Source organism: Scyliorhinus canicula, unplaced genomic scaffold (assembly GCF_902713615.1).
Source record: "Scyliorhinus canicula unplaced genomic scaffold, sScyCan1.1, whole genome shotgun sequence".
In the NCBI taxonomy this organism is placed as follows: domain Eukaryota; kingdom Metazoa; phylum Chordata; class Chondrichthyes; order Carcharhiniformes; family Scyliorhinidae; genus Scyliorhinus; species Scyliorhinus canicula.
This window is the reverse complement of record NW_024055676.1, coordinates 91,668-114,095: the sequence shown is the minus strand read 5'-3', so window position 1 is coordinate 114,095 and position 22,428 is coordinate 91,668. Positions and strand designations below refer to the sequence as shown.

General features: G+C 44.8%; 1 protein-coding gene across 4 annotated transcripts; it reads right to left on the bottom strand.

Moving 5' to 3' along the window:
• Window positions 1–4,336: 4,336 nt before the first annotated feature.
• On the bottom strand, window positions 4,337–22,029 carry LOC119960634 (zinc finger protein 79-like). Of its 4 annotated transcripts, XM_038788262.1 has the most exons (3): window positions 21,852–22,029; window positions 20,934–20,944; window positions 4,337–8,363 (listed from the first exon to the last, which is right to left on the bottom strand). In XM_038788262.1, exon 3 carries the CDS (start codon window positions 7,904–7,906, stop codon window positions 7,040–7,042), a length of 867 nt encoding a protein of 288 aa, XP_038644190.1. In that variant the 5' UTR covers window positions 7,907–8,363; window positions 20,934–20,944; window positions 21,852–22,029; the 3' UTR covers window positions 4,337–7,039. The 4 variants fall into 4 exon arrangements, with proteins under 4 accessions (XP_038644190.1, XP_038644191.1, XP_038644189.1 ...); XM_038788263.1 differs by lacking the exon at window positions 20,934–20,944; XM_038788261.1 differs by lacking the exons at window positions 20,934–20,944; window positions 21,852–22,029 and adding an exon at window positions 9,562–9,684.
• Between the last annotated feature and the right edge of the window lie 399 nt (window positions 22,030–22,428).

The following is a 22,428-nucleotide window of genomic DNA, read 5'->3' as shown; positions in this document are numbered from 1 at the left end:
TTTGCTGATTCATCCAACTTACGGCAACACCAGCGGGTTCACAATGGGGAGAGACCGTTCACCTGCTCCAAGTGTGGGAAGGGATTCACCACTTCATCCCACCTGCTGACACACCAACGGGTTCACACTGGGAAGAAACCGTTCACCTGCTCTCAATGTGGGAAGGGATTCACACAGTCATCCACCCTGAAGACACACCAGCGACTTCACACTGGGGAGAGGCCGTTCACCTGCACTGTGTGTAAAAAGGGATTTGCTGATTCATCCAACTTACGGCAACACCAGCAGGTTCACAATGGGGAGAGACCGTCCACCTGCTCTGCGTCTAAATAGGGATTTGCTGATTCATTCACACTCCGGAAACAACAGCGGAGTCACACCAGGGCGAGACCATTTACCTGCTCCGAGTGTGGAAAGGAATTCACTCAGTCATTAAACCAACATAAACAACAGCGGATTCACACTGAGGAGAGACCATTCACCTGCTCTGTGTATAAAATGGGATTTGCTAATTCATAAACTCCAGAAACACTAGCGTGTTCACACAGTGGGAAAAACGTGGAAATATCGGGAATGTGGGCAAGGTTTCAGTCAACCATCTGAGTTGGAAATTCATCAGCACATTCAGACTTGGGTAGACCATTTTTATGTTCTGTGTGTGGGAAGGGATTCACTAGTTATCCACCCGGCTGACACACTGGTGAGTTCACTCTGGGGAGAGACCATTCACCTGTTCTGAGTGTGGCCAGGGATTCTTTCAACAATCGAACCTGCGGAAACACCAGCGAGTTCACAAATAATAATGACTGGATTTTGTTAGGAATGACATTCATGTCTAAACCATGTTCATTAGACTGTGTTTTGCTGATGTTAAACTTCAGCTCAGTTATATATTCTGGATAAAAAGACAAACATCTGTTTTTGTGTTAAGTACAGTCTGTTGAGTCTTTTTTTATATCTTTGATACGTGGGTTTCTTTGAAGGTCTCCCTCAAGCTCTTGACCGTTTCCACCTCTCAGCACTGATTAAAGATATTTGTTAAAATCTCCCTCTCCAATCAAGATTTTATCCATTTAAGGGTAGCACGGTGGCACAGTGGTTAGCACTCTGCCTCAGGGTGCCAAGGACTCAGGTTTGATCCCAGCTCTGGGTCACTGTCCGTGTGGAGTTTGCATCCGTGTTTACGTGGGTTTCGCCCCCACAACCCAAAGATGTGCCGGGTAGGTGGATTGGACACGCTAAACTGCCCCTTATTTGGAAAAAATGAATTGGGTGCTCTAAATTTATATATTAAAAAAAAGATTGTGTCCATTTACCCTAATTATTACCCTAATATCAGCCGATGTGACTCAATGTCATTTTCTTCTTTCTGAAACCCCTGAAGCACCAAGGGATGCTTTATTACATTAAGACCATAAAATATAGGACAGTAAGAAGTCTTACACCAGGTTAAAGTGCAACATGTTTGTTTCATACAGAGCACTGCTCCTTCCTCAGGTGAATGAAGAGGTATATATATGTTTCTGGAAACTACCTCTTCATTCACCTGAGGAAGGAGCAGTGCTCCGAAAGCTAGTGAATGTAACAAACCTGTTGGACTTTAACCTGGTGTTGCAAGACTTCTTACTGTGCTCACCCCAGTCCAACGCCGGCATCTCCACTTCAAAAAATATAGGAGCAGAATTAGGCCATTCAGCCCATCGAGTCTGCTCTGCCATTCAATCATGGCTGATATTTTTCTCATCCCCATTCACCTGCCTTTTCTCCATAATCCCTGATCCCCTTATTAATCAAGAACATTGCATTTGCCTTCCTCACTGCCAAGTGAACCTGCATGTTAACCTAGAGAATCCTGAACTAGACCTTCCAACTCCCTTTGTGCTTCTGATTTTGAAGCCTTTGTAGAAAATAGTCTATGCCCCTAGTCTTCCTTCATAAGTGCATAACCTCACACTTCTGCAGCCTCCCTGCTTCCTCAACACTACCTAGCCCTCTAATTGGATTATGAGGAGAATGGGGATGATAAACATATCAACCATAAGACAGAGGAGCAGAATTAGGCCACTTGGCCCATCGAGTCTGCTCTGCTATTCAATCATGGCTGATATTTTCTCATCCCCATTCTCCTGCCTTCTCCCCATAACCCCTGATCCCCTGATTAATCAAGAACCTATCTATCTCTGTCTTAAAGACACTCACTGATTTGGCCTCCACAGCCTTCTGCGGCAAAGACTTCCACAGATTCACCACCCTCTGGCTGAAGAAATTCTTCCTCATCTCTGTTTTAAAGGATTGTCCCTTTAATCGGAGATGGTGTCCTCTTGTTCTAGTTTTTCCTACAAGTGGAAACATCCTCTCCATGTCCACTCTATCCAGGCCTCGCAGTATCTTGTATGTTTCAATAAGATCCCCTCTCATCCTTCTAAACTCCAAGTACAGACCCAGAGTCCTCAAATGTTCCGGATACGACAAGTTCTTCATTCCAGGGATCATTCTTGTGAACCTCCTCTGGACCCTTTCCAAGGCCAGCACATCCTTCCTTAGATATGGGGCCCAAAACTGCTCACAATATTCCAAATGCGGTCTGACCAGAGCCTTATACAGCCTCAAAAGTACATCCCTGGTCTTGTATTCTAGCCCTCTTCACATGAATGCTAACATTGCATTTACCTTCTTAACTGCTGACTGAACCTGCACATTAACCTTAAGAGAATCGTGAACAAGGACTCCCAAGTCCCTTTGTGCTTCTGCTTTCCGAAGCATTTCCCCATTTAGAAAATAGTCTGCCTAGATTCCTCCTTCCAAAGTGCATAACCTCACACTTTCCACATAGTATTTCATTTGCCACTTCATTGCCCAGACTCCTAGCTTGTCCAAGTCCTTCTGCAGCCCTTTGCTTCCTCAATACTACCCGTCCCTCTACAGATCTTTGTATCATCTGCAAACTTAGCAACAGTGCCTTCAGTACCTTCTTCCAGATCATTAATGTATATTGTAAAAGGTTGTGGTCCCAGCACAGACCCCTGAGGCACACCACTAGTCACTGGCTGCCACCCTGAAAAAGACCCCTTTATCCCCACTCTCTGTCTTCTGCCGGTCAGCCAATCCTCTATCCATGCCAGGATCTTACCCTGAACACCATGAGCTCTTAACTTATTTAACAGTCTCCTATGCAGCACCTTGTCAAAGGCCTTCTGGAAATCTAAATAAATCACGTCCACTGGTTCTCCTTTGTCTAACTTGCTTGTTACCTCCTCAAAGAACTCAAACAGATTTGTCAGACACAACCTCCCTTTGACAAAGCTGTGCTGACTCAGTCCTATTTTATGATTCAATGGCAGAGCAGACCCGATGGGTTAAATGGCTTAAATAGCCTAATTCTGCTCCTATATCTTATGGTCTGTATCGTTACCAATGTTATCTTCAGAAACATTATCTTCACTTATTTTCAGCTTCTGGATCCAGACTCCTCAACCTGCCTGTACTGCACCACTGAACCCACAATCTGTGACTGAGCTCTGAGGGTTCTCTTTGTCCTTTTATACAATTCCACTCAGTTTCAGTCTTGGATTCCTTGGCAGCTGAGAGTCAGTTTCTTTTCTCCGTTTCCCTTTTCAATGGGCGTCTGTCTCTAAAAATACAAGCTTTAACCACAGATTCCATAAGACACCCCTTGGCTTCAACCATCACATCAACACTTGGAGTAAATGACTGGGCCGAGGTCTGTCTTGGATAAAAACACAAGGACCACTTGTCATCACAGAATCCTAAAATTTTCCAGCACAGTGGAGGCCATTCAGACCACTATGTTTGTACTGGCTGAGAATGAGCTATTCCCTATAATGTGGTGGCCAGAACTGTACTTCGTACTCTAGATGTGATCTAACTGGTGTTGTTTAGTTTCAGAATAACCACCCTCCCGCCTCTCACTGACTTCAATGTGATGGAAATCGACAGTTGGAACCTGCCAACATTTGACAGATATTTACAAATTATTTGCGGGTTTCTTACAATCAGGATTTTTCTCTGTTCAATTCCCTCAATGTGTTGGATAACAGACTGACTTTCTCCTGTGAATATCCAGCTAGAGAATTGGGCCCTGATGAACACATCCTTGTTCATCTTGGTGACTCTAAATATTGAATCCTGTGGTTTCAGACACCAGATAATATGGAGCTTGGGGCAAAAGGGATCAAAGGATATGAGGGAAAATCAGGAATAGGTTACTGAGTTGGGAGATCAGCCATGATCATCATGAATGAGGCGCAGGCTCGAAGGGCCAAATGGCCACTCCTTCAATTTTTCATGTTTCTATAATCAAGCTCCCAACAACAGATTGTCTTTTACTGACTTCATTAATAGCTCTGCAATAATACAGCCAGAGTACAGTGATCCCATCCGGAGAACAGGGATAATGCTGGAGTCAACTCCTCATTGTTCGAGTATGTCCAAGCTGACATTAATTACATTGGTTTCTGTGGGTCCTATTGTGACTGAGGGTCTGATGTGGGACGACATGGACGTCCACAGAACTGGCAGTTTATGTTGTTGTTGGCGCTCAGGGGGAACTTCTGCAGCTTCTCTGGTCTTTCTCTGGGAATGTCAGATGTTATGAGTTTGCTGTTGATGGTCTTTGAAACAAACTGAACCGATTTCAGTCTTGCTTCCACATGGACCGGTCGATTGCAGTCTTTTCCCAGAGAGGTGGTCTGCAGTGCAGACGTTTGTAAGGATCCTATTTTGGATATCCTTGTATCATTTGTGCTGACCACCATGATGTTGTTTGTCCTGAGACAATCCCCATTGAAGGTCTGCTTGGGGATTTTATAGTCATCCATGTGGGAGATATGGCCTGGCTGCCAAGTTCAATGTTCTGGAGGATGGTCTCTATGCTGTTGAGCCCAGCACAATGGGGAACCTGGTTGTTTTGAGATTTTTGTTCTGCTATTGAATTTTCATGATGGTCCTCAGGAGTCTTTGCTGGAAGAGTTCCAGAGCTGTAGCTCCTATAGCATCCCCAGGATTTTGCTCCACACAGCAGGGTGGGAAGGGCAGTGGCCTGGGAGATTTTGATTATAGTCCACAGTTTAACGTCATGCTGCTTCCCGACACAAACAGAAATAACACAGTGGATTCAGAGCTCGATTCCACAGGATATACAGCACAGCAACAGACCATTCAGCCCATCCAGTCCCTGCTGGAGTTTCTGCTCCACTCGAGCTGCTCCCATCTTCCCACATCTAAATCTCTCATTGTAATCCTCTATTCCCTTCTCCCTCTTGTGTTTGTCTAGTTTCCCCTTCAACACATCTGTACTATTCACTTCACCCACTCGCTGTGGTAGTGAGCTGATTCTCACCATTAGTAGAATGAATCCTGAGAGATAGGATTAACTGTCACATAGAAAGGCATCGACTGTTCAGGGATAGGCAGCATGGATTTGTTAAAGGAAGTTCTTGCCTCACAAATTTGATCAAATTCTTTGAGGAAGTGACAAGAAGTGTTGATAAAGGTAGTGCAGTGAGATGTTGTGCACATAGATTTTAGCAAGGCTTTTGACAAAGTCCCACGTGGCAAAAGGTGAAAGCCCATGGGACACAGGGCAATGTGGCAAACTGGATAAAATGTCGGCTCAGTAACCGGGGACAAAGGATAATGTTCATTGGCTGCCCTTGCAATTGGAAAAGTTGTTTCAAGTGGTGTGCCACAGGGCTCTGTGTTGGCACCATTACTATGTGGGCTATATAGTAACAATTTGGACGTGAACGTAGGGAACAATGATTAGGAAATTTGCAGACGACACAAAGATTGGCCGAATTCTGGACATTGTGGAGGATAGCTATCATCTCCAAAACAATAGAGATGGATTGGTGCAGTGGGCAATACAGGGGCAATAGGTAATTTAACACAGAATCGTGTGAGGTCATGCATTTAGGGAGATCAACCAGTTCTGGGAGTGCACAAAAAAATTGGACAGATCTAGATCAAAACTGGGCATTCATGAGGTGCTGTGAGCCATCAGCAGCACAGTATTTAAACACAATCTGTAACCTCACAGGCTGGCATATCCCTCACTCTATCATTGCCATCAAGCCAAGGGACCAACCCTGATTCACCATGCAGTGGAGGAGAACATGTCAGGAGCAGCACCAGGTTTCCCGGAAACAGATTCCAATCTGGTGACCCTATAACAGGAGACGATAAGCGTATTAAACAGCAGAAGCAGCTCTCGGCAGGACTAAGCGATCTCACTCATAGCGTTTCAGATCAAAGCTGCAGTCCTGCAACATCCACATGGTGGTGAATAATTAAACAAATCACAGGAGGAGGAGGCTCTACAAACATCACCATCTTCGGTGATTGGGGAGACAAGCACATCAGTACAAATTGAAACAAACTGAACTAATTTCAGTGCTGCCTCCATACGGGCTGGTCGACTGCAGTCTTTTCCCAGAGATATGATATGATTCTAGGTGGTTCGCAGTGCTTCTGCACTGTTTGTAATGATCCTTTTTTCGGATGTCCTTGTATCATTTGTACTGACCACTTTCATGTGACTCTTCCCAGTGTGAGTTTGTTCATGTTCAATTAGATTCTGTGATCATTTAAACAGCTTCCCAGAGTGAGAACAACTGAACTGTCCATCAGTGCGAACAACCTGGTGCTTGACCAGGTCTCCAGTACAAATGACTGGGTTTTGTGTTACGTGATCCTGGGTTTGCTACCAATACCTCCCCTGGATGCCAAAGCTAAGACAGACACACTGGAAGCGATAGGGAGCGGGGACATGGCTTTGAGAGTAACTGAAGGTGTAAGAACTGAGTCTGGAGTTAGAAAGGAGGAAAGGCCACAAAAATGCAACATTCAGTAACAGGACATCAATTAATCGCCTCTTACCCCAGTGAAATGAAGGTTTCGATAGTGTGTCTGAAATAATATTAGTTCACTTGACATATATTCAGAGGATTAAACTCCAGCCCAATTACAGAGATTATTAACATCAGCAAAAACAAACTCCAACAGTCAGAATGACCATGGTTCAGTCCTGGATGTGATTAACAGCAGCAACAACAGCAGAATCCAAACCCTGCAGACATTTATCAACCTGTTGCTGTGTCAGATGAGTTGTCCACGTAAATCCCTTCTCACACTCAGAGAAGGTGAACGGTCTTTCCCCGGTGTGAGTGTGCTGGTGTGTCAGCAGGTGGGATGAGCGAGTGAATCCCTTCCCACAGTCCGAGCAGGTGAACGGTCTCTCCCCAGTGTGAACCCGCTGGTGTTTCAGCAAAACACTTGTGGTTTTAAAACTCTTCTCACATTCAGAACATTTGAAAGGTTTCTTATCCGAGTGAACAAGTTGGTGTGATCTGAGGCTGGTTAAATAAATGAATCCCTTTCCACATAAGGAGCAGGTGAATGACCTCTCCCCAGTGTGAACTCGCTGGTGTTTCTGGAGGCCAGATAACTGAGTAAATCCCTTCCCACACACTGTACATCTGAAGGGCCTCTCCTCATTGTGAACTCGCTGGTGTATCAGCAGATCACTTGTGGTTTTATAACTCTTCTCACATTCAGTACATTTGAAAGGTCTGTTATCACTGTGAACCAGTCTGTGAGTAGCGAGGTGGGATGATCGTGTGAATCCTTTCCCACACACAGAGCAGGTGAATGGTCTCTCCCCAGTGTGAGTGCGCTCGTGTTCAATGAGATTCTGTGATCGTTTGAATAGCTTCCCACAGTGAGAGCAGCTGAACTGTCTCTCAGTGCGAACAACCTGGTGCTTGACCAGGTCCTCTGAGCTTTTAGAGTTGTTATCACAGTCTGACTGGTTAAACAGCCCCTCATCAATGTGAACTTGCTGGTGGATCCGCAGGTGGGATGACTGAATGAATCCCTTCCCACACATGGAGCAGGTGAACGGCCTCTCTCCAGTGTGACTGCGTCGATGTATTTCCAGCAGGGATGGGTAATTGAATCCCTTCCCACAGTCCTCACATTTCCACGGTTTCTCCGTGGTGTCGGTGTTGTTGTGTATGTCCAGTTTGGATGGTCAGTGGAAGCCTCGTCCACACACAGAACACGACAGTGAATGGGGTGATGTTTTTTCAGGCTGTGTAACTGGTTAAAGCTCTTTCCACAGTCAGTTCACTGGATCACTCTCACTCGGTTATGTGTGGGTCTCGGTGCTTTTCCAGTCACACTGATGTTTGAAATCTTTTCCCACGGACAGAACAGACAAACATTTCTCCTTCCACATTCAAAGACGGATGGTATTCAGGTGCTCATGAATTGAGTGACTCTGTCAGATCTCGATATGATGTTTGGTTTGAGTTTCCCATCTGCAAATCATCGTCCTCTTGTACCTTGTAAAAGACATTGACAGTGTCAGGATTACCATTAGTGCAGGATAGAAATTTAGAACCGACAATTCCAGTTTCTATGATTTTTTTCCTCTCTTGTTTCCCCAAACTTGTGGTCCAATCAAACGTCCTTCTCAACTAAACCAGAATGTTGTTTCCAGTGTCTATGAGACATCCTGTACCCTGAGGTGTCCACCGGTGTGGAAGGTCTCATGAGTTCCGGTAGACACCGTACGCCCCCCCTCTCCAGGACCACCCAGGGATTGACAAGACCACAGAAGAGGGACTGACAGCCAGAGTTAACCCCCCGCCGCTCTGTAAATTGCTGCTTTAATCAGGCCCAAGAGCAGGTCCAGGAGCAGATCCTCTGACTTATTCAGTCCCCTCCACACTGGGCAGGCAGTGATTAGGAGTGTGGGGTTGAAGTATAAACCAAATGGAGAAGCAGTTCCTTCAGATAACTATCCAGGGGCTATCTAGCTGGTTTAACTCAGCGAGCTAGATAGCTGGTTTGTGATGCAGAATAAGGCCAATAGCGTGGGTTCAATTCCCGTACCAGCTTACACAAACAGACGCCGGAATGTGGCGACTAGGGGCTTTTCACAGAAACTTCATACTTGTGACAATAAAAGGTTATTATTATTAGGGGCTGTAACCTATGATTGAAAATAAATATGAGGCCCAAATTGGGAAGCATTGCTATCTCACGGTGCCAAAGACCCGGGCCCGGGTCACTGTCCGTGCGGCGTTTACACATACTCTCCGTGTCTGTGTATGTCTCCCCCACAGCCCAAAAGAAAGGGGAGCTGAATTGGCCACGGTATATTGCCCCATAATTGGAATAAAAGAACTGGATGCTTTAAATTCATTTAAAAAAATTAAAATTATATGATACAAATACCCCTCGAGGCCGCGAACATCATGCCCAACCCGAAAGTGGGAAATATGTTTTAAAACGTGCTGTCCTGGATGGTGTCTGACATGGATACTAGACCCCGGACACTAGGACCCGGTGAGAACCCGGTGAGAACAGAAACCTGAAGCTCCGCCTACTCTCTAAAACGTCTAAAGGCCACAGCGCATGCGCTCCGCGCTGAACCAGAATGGCGACTGTTATCCATAAGCTGTGTCTGGGGAAAAAAAAACCCAGAAACGGAAACGCGGGACTTGCAGAGTCACATTCGGGGTTTGAGGCCCTCACCAGGTGTTTAGAAACCCTCCCTATCCAGATCCGTCCCCATCGATCCCTCAGAGTTTCCTCATCCTTCCCGCTGCAGAGACGACAAAAGAGCAACTCTGCCCATCGCCATTACTTACATTGCGCATACTCCCATACTGGGCGATACTGCGCCTGTGCAGTACATTACTCTGGTGTGAATAGGGGACATTCACTACCGCGGAGAATGCTGGGTAAAACAATTGCCATCGAAAATACTAAAACCAAAGTGAAAGTGCTGGAAAATGTCAGCAGGTCTGGCAGCATGTGGAGAGGAAAGAACTAACGTTTTCATTTTTTCATTTCACGTTTGGAGTCCAGATGACCCTTTGTCAAAGCTGTAAATACTAATCGAAAATACTAATTAGTTGTGATCTTTTTTGCTGTGATATGGATATTGGTGGAAAATGGGAAATTTATAAAATTAGGAATCAAGTAATACATAAACCCATGTGTACAGACCCACCATTATCCATCAGAAAGATGGAGTGATGATGTGGAGATGTGGGACTGGGGTGAGCACAGTAAGAAGTCTGACAACACCAGGTTAAAGTCCAACAGGTTTCAAACACTAGCTTTTGGAGCACTGCTCCTTCCTCAGGTGATTATACAGGGGCTATATAACTGGTTCAGCTCAGTGTGCTAGATAGCTGGTTTGTGGTGCACAATAAGGCCAACAGCGTGGGTTCAATTCCCGTAAGATGGAGTGGTCATTGGTGGAGAATTTCAAATGCCCCAAAGTTTTCCAAAGCAGCAGCAATGCAAACACAGAAGGTGGGGTGACTTGAGTGGAGCATTTCGGTGGTGCAATGGTTAGCACTATTGCCTCACCGTGCCAGAGACTAGAATTCAATGCTGGCATTGGGTGACTGTGTGGAATTTGCACTTTCTGCCCATGTCTGCGTGCCTTTCCTCTGGGTGCTGAGGTTTGCTCCCACAGTCCAAAGATGTGCAGGTTAGGTGGACTGGCTGTTCAAAACTGCCCCTTTGTGTCCAGGGATGTTCAAGTTATTTGGGGTTACGGGGATAGGGCAGGGAAGTGAGCCTAGGTAGTGTGCTCTTGCAGAGGGCAGGTGCAGACTTGATGGGTCGAGTTCCTTCTGCACTGTAGGAATTCTTGGTTCTATTGCACCTAGTAACTGTCAGGATTGTATTTGCGTGGATATTCCAGGTCAGTTTTAAAAATTCATCCATGGGAGGTGGGTGTGACTGGTTTCATCAGCATTTATTGCCAATCCCTGGTTGCCCTTGAGAAGTTGCTGGTGAGTTGCCTTCTTGAACTGCTGCAGTCAATGTGGTGCTGGAGAGGGCAGCACGGTGGCACAGTGGGTTAGCCCTGTTGCCTCACGACGATGAGTTCCCAGGTTCGATCCCGGCTCTGGGTCACTGACTGTGTGGAGTTTGCACATTCTCCCCGTGTTTGCGTGGGTTTTGCCCCCACAACCCAAAGATGTGCAGGCTAGGTGGATTGGCCACGCTCAATTGCCCCTTAATTGGAAAAACTGAATTGGGACTCTAAATTTATTTTTAAAAATGTTTTAAATGTTGTGTAGGAGCACTCACAGTACTGTTAGGGAGAATTCCAGGAATTTCCTGGAGGAATGGCAATATATCTCCTTGTCAGGGTGGTGAGTGGCTTGGAGGGAAATTTCCAGGTGGTGTTTTTACCCAAGTGTCTGCTGCCCTTATCGTCAGTGGCAGTGGTTGTGGATTTTATTTTATTGCAGGTTTAATATAGATTTTAAATATAAAATCTTTGGAAGGACGTTAGTGAACATTTGGAACAATTCCAGCAACTTTCTTACCACTTCACCTTAGTTCCAACCCCACAATTTACCAGATGTGTTCAGCTGAATTTCACAACTTGCCTTTGTGTTTTTGTGGCTTGTCTCTCATGTTTCCCTCTTTCTGTTTTCAATTCATTTTTCAGGGTATTAGAAGATGAGAAATTTCAGACAATCATAAGTCAAAGACCACGTCAAGATCTGACCCAGTCACTCGATTCTTCAGGATGAAAAAAATGAAATGAAAATCGCTTACTGTCACAAGTAGGCTTCAAATGAAGTTACTGTGAAAAGCCCCTAGTCGCCACATTCCGGCGCCTGTTCGGGGAGGCTCGTACGGGAATTGAACCGTGCTGCTGGCCTGCCTTGGTCTGCTTCAAAAGCCAGCTATTTAGCCCAGTGTGCTAAACAAGCCCCGAAACAACACTAAAGGGCACCTCCGGGATTTGAACCCGGGACCTCTCGCAAGCTTCAACACTGAAAAGCCCGAAGCAGAAATCATATCCCTAAACCAATGAGCCACTTTCTGAATATCATCAGCTTTTGAACATGGAAGGAAAAAGCACCATTCACAGTGGGGTAAAACTGCATCTGTGTTGTGTGTGTGGACAAGGTTTCAACCGTTCATCTTGCCTGATGAGACACAAGCGCAGTCACAACGGGGAAAGACCATATAAATGTGGAGACTGTGGAGAGGATTCAATTATCCAGTTGGCCTGGAAAGTCACCGACACACTCACGCTGGAGAGAGACCTTTCACCTGCTCAGTGTGTGGGAAGGGATTCACTCAGTTGGCTGGCCTGTTGATACACCAGCGCATTCACAGCAGGGAGAGGCAGTTCACCTGCTCCTAATGTGGAAAGGGATTTACTCAGTCATCGGCCCTGCTGATACATCGGCACATTCACACAGGGGAGAGGCCGGTCACCTGCTCTGTGTGTGGGAAGGGAAGCACTGATTTCTCTGCTCTGCAGAAACACCAGCGAGTTCACACCAACAAGAGAGAGTTTAATTGATTAAACTGATTGTGGAAAGAGTTTTAAAAGACCACGCACACTGAGGGAGCACCAGTACATTCACACAGGTTCCACACCGTTCAGCTGCTCTCACTGCCGGAAGGGGTTCAGGACATCTTTCCACCTTGTGGCACATGAGCACATTCACACTGGAGACAGGCCATTCACCTGCTCTGAATGTGGGAAGGGATTTAATCGATCATCCAACCTGCAGAAACACCAACGTGCTCACAGTGATGAGAGACCGTTTAAATGCCCAGACTGCAGGAAGTGTTATAAAAGTTCTGAGGAATTGCGGCGTCATCAACGTGTTCACTGACGAGAGAACGTTCACGTGTTCTCACTGCGGGACTGGGTTCAGGAGAAAAGGCGACCTCACTGTACACCAGCGAATCCATACTGGGGAGAGACTGTTCACCTGCCATGTGTGTGGGAATTCACTTGTTTATCCCATCTCACTGCAGACCAACATGTTCACATGACTGAGAGACCATTTAAATGTTCTGACTGTGAGAAGAGCTTTAAAAGCAGAAAACTTCTGCTCACACACCAGCATAATCACTCGGGAGTGAGACCATTCACCTGCACTGAGTGTGGGAAAGGATTCACCCAGTCATCCACTTTGCTGAGGCACCAGCAGTTTCACAGCAAAGAGAAGCCATTCACTTGTTCCACCTGCCGGAAAGAATTTACCCAGTCATACAACCTGCTGAGACACCAGCAAGTTCACCAGTGATTACAGGGGTGTGATTCTGCTGTTATTGCTACTGTTAATCACATTCAGGACTGTTTATTCTGATAGTTGGAGTTTATTTCTGATGTAAAGCAGCATTATTCGACTTGGTGTGTGCCCCACAGCATCTCTCATTCATGTGTGAATAGATCATCATCTCTACAAACCTTGGTTTAAATTTGCATTGAACTGAACATGAACAATAAACAGATCACAGTCCAATCTTGCAGCTGTATATTGACAGGGGGAAGCCTGTTCTGTAACTCGAGGATAAAGCTGTGTAAGCTCTGAATGTTTGTAATCATCAGGTTCGAGCTATTTGATAGACATCTGTTCAAAGCTGTTAACTTGCAAGATATTGAAGGAATTACTCTGAAAGTAAACTCACCGATTTCTAACCTCAGACTCTGGTCCTGCTGTAATGAACACTCAGCATCCATCAGTGCTGATTTACAGTGAATTACTGGATGTTACTTGTTTTGTGAAATATCTCTCCCCATTAGTGCTGAACTGCTGGATAACTCGGATTGCACTTGGACATGATTTGGATTTAGTTTAAAGATGTGCAGGTTAGCTGGATTGGCTATGCTAAATTATCCCTTAGTGTCCAAAGAGGTGCAGGTTAGCTGGATTGGCTATGCTAAATTATCCCTTAGTGTCCAAAGATGTGCAGGTTAGCTGGATTGGCTATGCTAAATTATCCCTTAGTGTCCAAAGAGGTGCAGGTTAGCTGGATTGGCTATGCTAAATTATCCCTTAGTGTCCAAAGAGGTGCAGGTTAGCTGGATTGGCTATGCTAAATTATCCCTTAGTGTCCAAAGATGTGCAGGTTAGCTGGATTGGCTATGCTAAATTATCCCTTAGTGTCCAAAGAGGTGCAGGTTAGCTGGATTGGCTATGCTAAATTATCCCTTAGTGTCCAAAGAGGTGCAGGTTAGCTGGATTGGCTATGCTAAATTATCCCTTAGTGTCCAAAGATGTGCAGGTTAGCTGGATTGGCTATGCTAAATTATCCCTTAGTGTCCAAAGATGTGCAGGTTAGCTGGATTGGCTATGCTAAATTATCCCTTAGTGTCCAAAGATGTGTAGGTTAGCTGGATTGGCTATGCTAAATTGTCCCTTAGTGTCCAAAGACGTGAAGGTTGGGTGGGATTACAGGGATAAGGCAGGGTAGTCGTCCCAGGTAAGGTGCTCTTTTGGAGGGTCGGTACAGACTGATGGGCTGAATGGCCTCCTTCTGATTCTGTGTCAATAAAGGGTCTGTGTGCCTAGATAAATTGGTAATTTGTAGGTGATAAACAATGTTTATGTCCTGACTTGTAGTCTGGCGTCTTCATGATTTGTGAGGAAAGATTTAATTCACTCACTTAGCAGCTTGAGGGGAATCAGACTGAGGTTTAATGAACATAATGAGCAGGAATAGGCCATTCGGTCCTTCGAGCCTGTCCTGCTATTCTTGTTTTATTTGTCCAGGGGATGTGTCTATCACTGGCTGATCCAGCATTTATTGTCCATTACTAAATTGTCCTTGAACTGATTTGCCATTTCAGAGGTCATTTCTGTGGGTCTGGAGTCACATGTAGGCCAGACCAGATAAGGGTGGCATATTTACTTCCCTGAAGGGCATTAGATAGGTTTTAACAACAATTGATAATTGTTTTCATGGTCATCATAAGATTTTTAATTTAAGATTTTTATTGAATTCAAATTTGACCATCTGCCATAGTGGGATTCAAACCCAGATCCCAGGAGCAGTCCCCTGGGTCTCTGGGTTACTGACCCTGTGACAATACCACGACACTGCCACCTCCTCGATCATCACTGATTGTCTACTCCAATTCCATCTCCCTGTACTCTCCCCATAGCTCTCAATTCCCTTTATACACAAAAATATATAAATTTGTCTTAACTACACTCACTGACTGAGCATCCATTGCTCTCGGAGAGAGAATTCCAGAAATCACAACCTTGGTGAAGAAATTGCTCATCACAATCTGAAATGGGCAACTCTTTATTCTGAGACTGAGAGTCAGTTTCCCAGATTCCCCAGTCAGGAAAATAAAACATCTTCACAGCGTCTAACCTCTCCAGACCTTTATGAATCATATGTTCTAATGGGATCACCTCTCATTTTTCTAACCACCACAAAATTTAGGCCTAGTCTGATTTTATCAGCACCCAGTCACCAAGTCCCGATTAATAAGGATAGATTCTAGCATTTTGCCTACACTTGATGTTTGGCTAACTGGACGGTAGGTTCCCATTTTATCTCTCTCTACTTTCTGGAATAGTGAGTGTAGGATTCGTATGTTTCCTACTTTTCAGTCCTTGGAAAGTAAGGAAGTAGGGTGTCTGGACCAGAGTATGTAGTCACCATTTAGTCCCATTAATTTCTCCACTCTCTATTGTTAGGGCCAGGGTTTAGAGAACCCCAAAGCGTATCATAGACTTCACCTGACCTACAACTTTTAATAGATTGTGGTATGGGGAGCACACAGCCTACTCTACAGGTACAGCAGAAATGGAAAAGTATTTTTTTAAAGCAAAACAATGTTTATTCTATGAACTCAAGTTAACCTTTTTGAAACATAGTGAACATCTTAGCAACCATTAATTCAAATACAACCCCCAAAGAATACAACACCAAGTAATGCTTGCGCTGTCCTTTTAACATCTAGAAGACTTACAAAAAACAACCTTTTAAAAGAAGATCAGGTTAAAGTCACTACTGAAAACATTTATAATTCCGAATTCACCAAATGATCAAGAGATAGTGTTTTGATGGCAGAGAGAACAGCAGAACACCTACTTGGTCTGGCTTTAGCTCCAACACTGAAAACAAAACTAAAACACACCCTGCAGCCTGCTCAAAAACGAAAGTAAAAAGCAGACAGACAGCCTAGCTCCACCCACTCTCTGACATCACTGGAGTAGTTATCACCCATTTCTTAAAGGTAGTCTCACATGACACTATTTCTATAGGTTCCTCATTCGGACTGGATAAGGGAATCTGTAACCTGCATCTGCAAAGCTGTCTGCAGCTCAGTCAGGATTCATGCAGCTTCCACTCTTCATCAATCAAACACATTTTCAATGGGAATTAAATGGACTTTTTCATTTTTTAAACTTTTATTCACATTATAAATGTCAGAAAGCATCATTCAATCAACAACTTTTCTGTAAAATTCTATAAAATGATGTTGAAACGTGTGTCTGACTGGTTTTTCATTATTACTGGCATTTGATTAACATATTTGTATTGTTGACCAATTTTTAAAAAGTTGACTCTTCCTTGTATTAATGTTGCCGTCCGCCCCCTGCACTGAACCCTTAGTTCCCCCTTGTAATTAGAACGTTTTTGTTTCCTACGATGATGACAGATAAAAAGTATTTGTTTTGTTTCTGTTATTTCCTTATTTCAATTATAATTTCCCCTTTATCTGTCTCTCATTGGGGCATGTTTACTTTCACTCATCTCTTCCTATCTACACACCTACAGAAATATCTGCTTTGTAAACTCCACGAGTCCAGACTCAAATTCCCATTTACATTTAATTCAGGCTGTTGTTTCTCAAGTCGATGATCCCGACCACTGTGATCCCACTCCTTTTTTTAAATTGTTTTCTTTTTATTACTTTATCAGAGTTACAAAGCCAGATCTCAGAGTGTGGACAGGGGCAAACCCCTAATCCAGCTCCTTGCCTGCTCCAAAAACCAATTCAAATTGAATCCAATTCATGGTCCCCACGAGAGCGACATCCCAGATCCAGGCACTAGAAGGATGAGGGGGGATCTTATTGTAACTTACATGATACTGTGAGGTCTGGATAGAGAGGACGCGGAGAGGATGTTTCCACTTGTAGGAAAACTAGAAGCAGAGGACACCATCTCAGGCTAAAGGACGATCCTTTAAAACAGAGATGAGGAGGAATTTCTTCAGCCAGAGGGTGGTTAATCTGTAGAACTCATTGCTGTAAAGGCTGTGGAGGCTAAATTACGGAGTGTCTTTAAGACAGAGATACATAGGTTCTTGATTAATAAGGGGATCAGGGGTTATGGGGAGAAGGCAGGAGAATGGGGATGAGAAAAATATCAGCCATGATTGAATGGCGGAGCAGACTAAATGGGCCGAGTGGCCTAATTCTGCTCCTATGTCTTGTGGGCTTATTACACCTGACCTCACGCTGACCTTAGCCAAAAGGCCGAGAGGCGATGTGATTCCACTCTTAACACCACTTGAAAGATCCAGAGTGAGGAATCATTGCCCGAAAAGAGGATTGAGCTCAGGAGTGATTTTAAAACAGTTTATTGGGAAGCAACAAACTTGAGTTAAATGGACAGAAATAGTGAACACTTTTTTAGGTGAGGATGGTTTCTGGCTCCTGGAGGACAAACAGAAGGATGGTGCCGAGTGAGTGTTGGTGTCCATGGCTGGTGGCTGCCGTCTCCACTGAACGGTTCACTGGTGTCGGTGTCCATGGCTGGTAGCTGCCGTCTCCTCTGAACGGTTCACTGGTGTCGGTGTCCATGGCTGGTAGCTGCCGTCTCCTCTGAACGGTTCACTGGTGTTGGTGTCCATGGCTAGTGGCTGCAGTGTGAAATGAAATGAAAATTTCTTATTGTCACAAGTAGGCTTCAAATGAAGTTACTGTGAAAAGCCCCCAGTCGCCACATTCCGGCGCCTGTTCGGGGATGCTGTGTCCTCTGAATGGTTCATTGGTGTTGGTGTCTGTAGAAGTCAGGTATTTTAAATACACTTAATATAGGTAAGAAGACTGTTTAAGACAGAAATATTAAATCCCAGTTTTAAAATGAAAGAAATATACAACTTCCAAACTCAGACATGTGTTTGGGAAAAACAGAACCACTGATAAAAACATCACATTCTTTCAAGGGCAGCAGCAAAATCCCATGGATTTTAAGGTGGTAGAATCAAAGGTTCCATTGTTCTGAATTCTGGCCACTTGTGATAACAGCCTGAACCACATTCCATAACGTATGCAAGCTGAAACATTTTAGACTGTGTCAAAATACAGTTTCATTTATATTTTCGAAATAATAGCATGAGATGACATAATGTCTTAATTGTTGCAGATAAGCAACAATTGGAAGCGGCGTTGCATCGTGAGGATGGACGGCTTGTTATCAAATCAAATGTGTTTTGAATATAGCTTAAACCAATTAGGATTATATTGGGGTGTGATCGGATCGCTTAAGACAGATATGAAATAGTATATCCATGGATAATTTGGCCACCATTTTAGGCAAGAAGACAGAGAATTAGAAAGACAAGTCAGAAAGACAAGAAGACAGAAAGTCAGAAAGACACAGAGAGAAAGAGACAGGAAAGAGACAAAGAGAGAGAGAGAGAGAGAGAGTAAAGGAAGAGAATTAGAAAAGAGTTCTGTATTCCTATTTCATTTTCATACTTTGACTTCAGCCTTTGACTTTTAAAGTTGTGTTCAGGCTATTGTCTCAGAAGATAATTCCTGTGATTCTTTGAAGAAAATCAAATTGTCTACAAACTACCTTTTAAATCATTTTCAAGTTGTAACCAATGAACTTCAATAAAACAATTCTTATTTGCACCTGACAAGTTTTTAACTTGAATTTCTACTGAGTTTCAGCAATGTCTCACCAAAAACCGGCAACCGTAAATTAAATAAAACTGGATTCAAATCATAAGATACTTCAGTGTCCATGGCTGGTGGCTGCAGTGTCCTCTGAACGATTCACTGGTGTTGGTGTCCATGGCTGGTGGCTGCCATCTCCTCTGAACGGTTCACTGGTGTCGGTGTCCATGGCTGGTGGCTGCAGTGCCCTCTGAACGGTTCGCTGGTGTGAGCCAGATTTCGATGTTTGGATGAAGCCAATCACTTTGAAATCTCCTTGTTCTTGAGAGCCATTGTTAATTGTTGCACACACAGTTGGGTTACGACTGGCTCATAATGTCCAATTGTATAAGTGTTAAAAATGTCTTCTTTCAGGGGCTATGCTCAAGACATTGTCCTTGGCTGAGATAACAGGTCTGTCCTGTGTTTGTCAGTCAGCAAGTTGACATAGAAGCTTTCTTCAGAATACAGAGGGAGAGCTATTTCTGGAATATGCCATAAATTTCTGATGATTTTACATAAGTCGATTAAACTGTGATTTCTTACAATCTATTACTTGGATTGAACTTGTCTCCATTCCTGGTCTGAGGGGATTTCTGGACAAGATGGGAGATGGGAAGGATAACATTCTGAACTCTCAATTCTCCACCAATTCCCATTCCCTTTCTGGGCGATAACAGAGGCTTCACTGTGTGTAATGTACAAATCAGTGAGAATTGGCAGCAAGGGCTGATCAGCACTTTCTAATCGGAAATGTTAATCAGTGGAACAAATCAGACTCTGAATTGTAGATTTTGTACCAAAGGTCATTTTGTGATTGAAGGAAAAGTCCAGAACATTGTTGTGAACTAATTTCCAATGAGAGTTTCTGAATTATGGGGAAAGGTCACAGACAGCGTTTCCAGAATTCTGCAGCCCCGAGAACACAATCAGCTATAGATCCAGAATAATTAATTCCAGCTCAGCTAAACAGTGGATTAACATTAGCAGAACCAAACCCCATCTGTCAGAACGAATGTTATTCGGGCCTAGTTGTCAGTAACAGCGGCAATAACAGCAGAATCCAATCCCTCAGTCACTTGTGACGTCGCTGGTGTTTCAGCAATTGGGATGAATCAATGAACCCCTTCCCACACTCGGGGCAGGTGAACGGCCTCTCCCCAGTGTGAACCCGTTCATGTCTCAGCAGTTGGGATGAATCAGTGAATCCCTTCCCACATTCGGAGCAGGTGAATGGCCTTTCCCCAGTATGAACTTGTTCATGTCTCAGCAACTGGCATGAATCAGTGAATCCCTTCCCACACTCGGAGCAGGTGAACGGCCTCTCCCCACTGTGAACACGCTGGTGTAATGCTAGGTTAGATGACTGAGTGAATCCCCTCCCACACAAAGAGCAGGTGAATGGTCGTTCCCCTCTGTGAATTCGCTGGTGTACGATGAAGCTGCTAGAATGCCTGAAGCTCTTTCCACAGTCAGTGCAGCTGAATGGTTTGTCCCCAGTGTGAACTCGCTGGTGTTTCTGCAGGGTGGATGAAAGCCTAAAGCTCATTCCACAGTCAGTGCAGCTGAATGGTTTCTCCCCAGTGTGAATTCGCTGGTGTGACACTAGGTTGGATGAGTTAATGAATCCCTTCCCACACACAGAGCAGATGAATGGCCTCTCCCCAGTGTGAACCCGCTTGTGTAATGCTAAGTGTGTTGACCGAGCGAATCCCTTCCCACATACAGAGCAGGTGAATGGCCTCTCCCCAGTATGAACCCGCTGGTGTATTGCTAAGTTTGATGACCGAGTGAATCCCTTCCCACACAAGGAGCAGGTGAACGGCCTGTCCCCACTGTGAGTGCGTCGATGAGTTACCAGCTGGGAGGGGAAAGTGAATACCTCCCCACATTTCCACAGTTTCTCCATGGTGCCAGTGTCCTTGTGTCTCTCCACACAGAACAAGTGTACAGTTTCTTCCCAGAGCAATTAAGTTACATTTTTTCAAGCTGTGTAAGTGCTACAGTCAGTTTTCAGGGACACACATTCGGGTGTTCGTGTTTCTCGGTGTTCTTCCAGTCACACTGATATTTTAATTCTTTTTCCAAATGAGAACCTTCTTCTTTTCACATTCAGAAGTTGATGATATTCAGGTCCTGAAGAATAGAGTTATTCTGTTGAATGTTGATCTGATGTTTTGTTTTGGGATTTCCGATGGCAAATTCTCCTCACCTTCTAATATCCTGTAGAAGGTGTTACAAAAGTCATCACTGTCAGTCCAGGATAGAAATTCTAAAGAGACAATTTTAATTTCTCTGGCATATTTTTTCCACTCTTGTTCCCCCAAAGTAGTAAATCCCCGTCGCACACACTCTCCATCCTCCTTGGGCTGAAATCCAAGCCCATCTCACTATCTTCTTCGTTACTTTCCTCAACTCCAAGTTTTCTCCCTCTCTCTCCTCTGCCTGAGTTCAGTTCTCCAAAACACCCTGAAAAAGGAATTTCTGTCAGTCCCAGATAGACATTCAGAAGGGACCAAAATTCTTCTTGGTTTCAGTTTGCTGCGTGCACATCTTTTCCCCTTCTCACCCTGTATAGGAGTTTCCAGAATCCACGTTAGTCAATGGCGGTGGTGGCGTAATGGTATTACGCTGGACTAATTAACCAGAGACCCAAACCCAGAACAATGCTCTGGGGGGGTCCCAGGTTCAAATCCTGCCACTGCAGATGGTGAAGTTTGAATTCAATAAAAATATGGAATTAAAAGACTAATGGTGACCATGAAACCATTGATGATTGTTGTTGAAAAAACATCTGGTTCACGAATGCCATTTAAGGAAGGAAATCTGCCATCTTTGTCTGGCCTACATGTGACTCCAGACCCACAGCAATATGGTTGACCTTTAAATGCCCCCTCAAGGGCTATTAGGGATGGGCAACAAATGCTGGCACAGACTGCGACGTCCACATCCCATCAACGAATTTAAAAAATGTCCAGGAATCAATTCGCAAATTTCTCTCTTCCTGATTTCTGAGCCTGAATGGTGGCGCATGCGCCCTCATGTACATCGTTCAATAGAAAGATGGCGAATGCGCATGCGCCTTTCTGATGGGCCCCAGACAACGGCAGCCGTTACCTGGGATACTCACCAGGAAAGGTCGTTCAGCCGCAAGCACGGGTCCAATAACTGTTTATTCTGGCTTTGAATCTTCCACGGAGAGGTTATGAATTCTCTCAGGTTATTCTGCAGACTTCATTCCTCCCTCTTACTCAGCGGCGGCATTATCCAAAGCGCTGGCGATCATCTCCCACCCACTCTGTCCAGTTCCAGCATCAGCACTGCGCATGCTCGTCACAGCTCCGCTCTGCGCATGGAAGTCCCCGCGAGGAGGAGCGGGGGGCGGGGCAACAATGGGGCGGGGCCGCTGTCTGCGGGGGGCGGGGCCGCTGTCTGCGGGGGGCGGGGCCCCTGGCAACGAGGGGCGGAGCTCCAATCTCCGAGTACCGGGACTGCGCTCTGCAAGCCGCAGTCACCGCGGAACAGGGTGATTCCTATTGGCTGATTCAGGAAGGTTACATTAAGACGTCACAATGCGGAGATTGTATCGGAGGAAATCCACTCTTGCCCCTTTTCCAAGTCACAACAGCAGCTTAAAGTACAGGTTAAAGTGAAGGAGCAGCGCTCTTAAAGCTTGTGACTTAAAATAAACCTGTTGGACTGTTGTG

Coding starts and splice junctions, on each gene's coding strand:
- LOC119960634 (XM_038788262.1), bottom strand. CDS start 7,906: ATGTGTGGGAAGGGATTCATTCAGTCATCCCACCTGCGGATCCACCAG.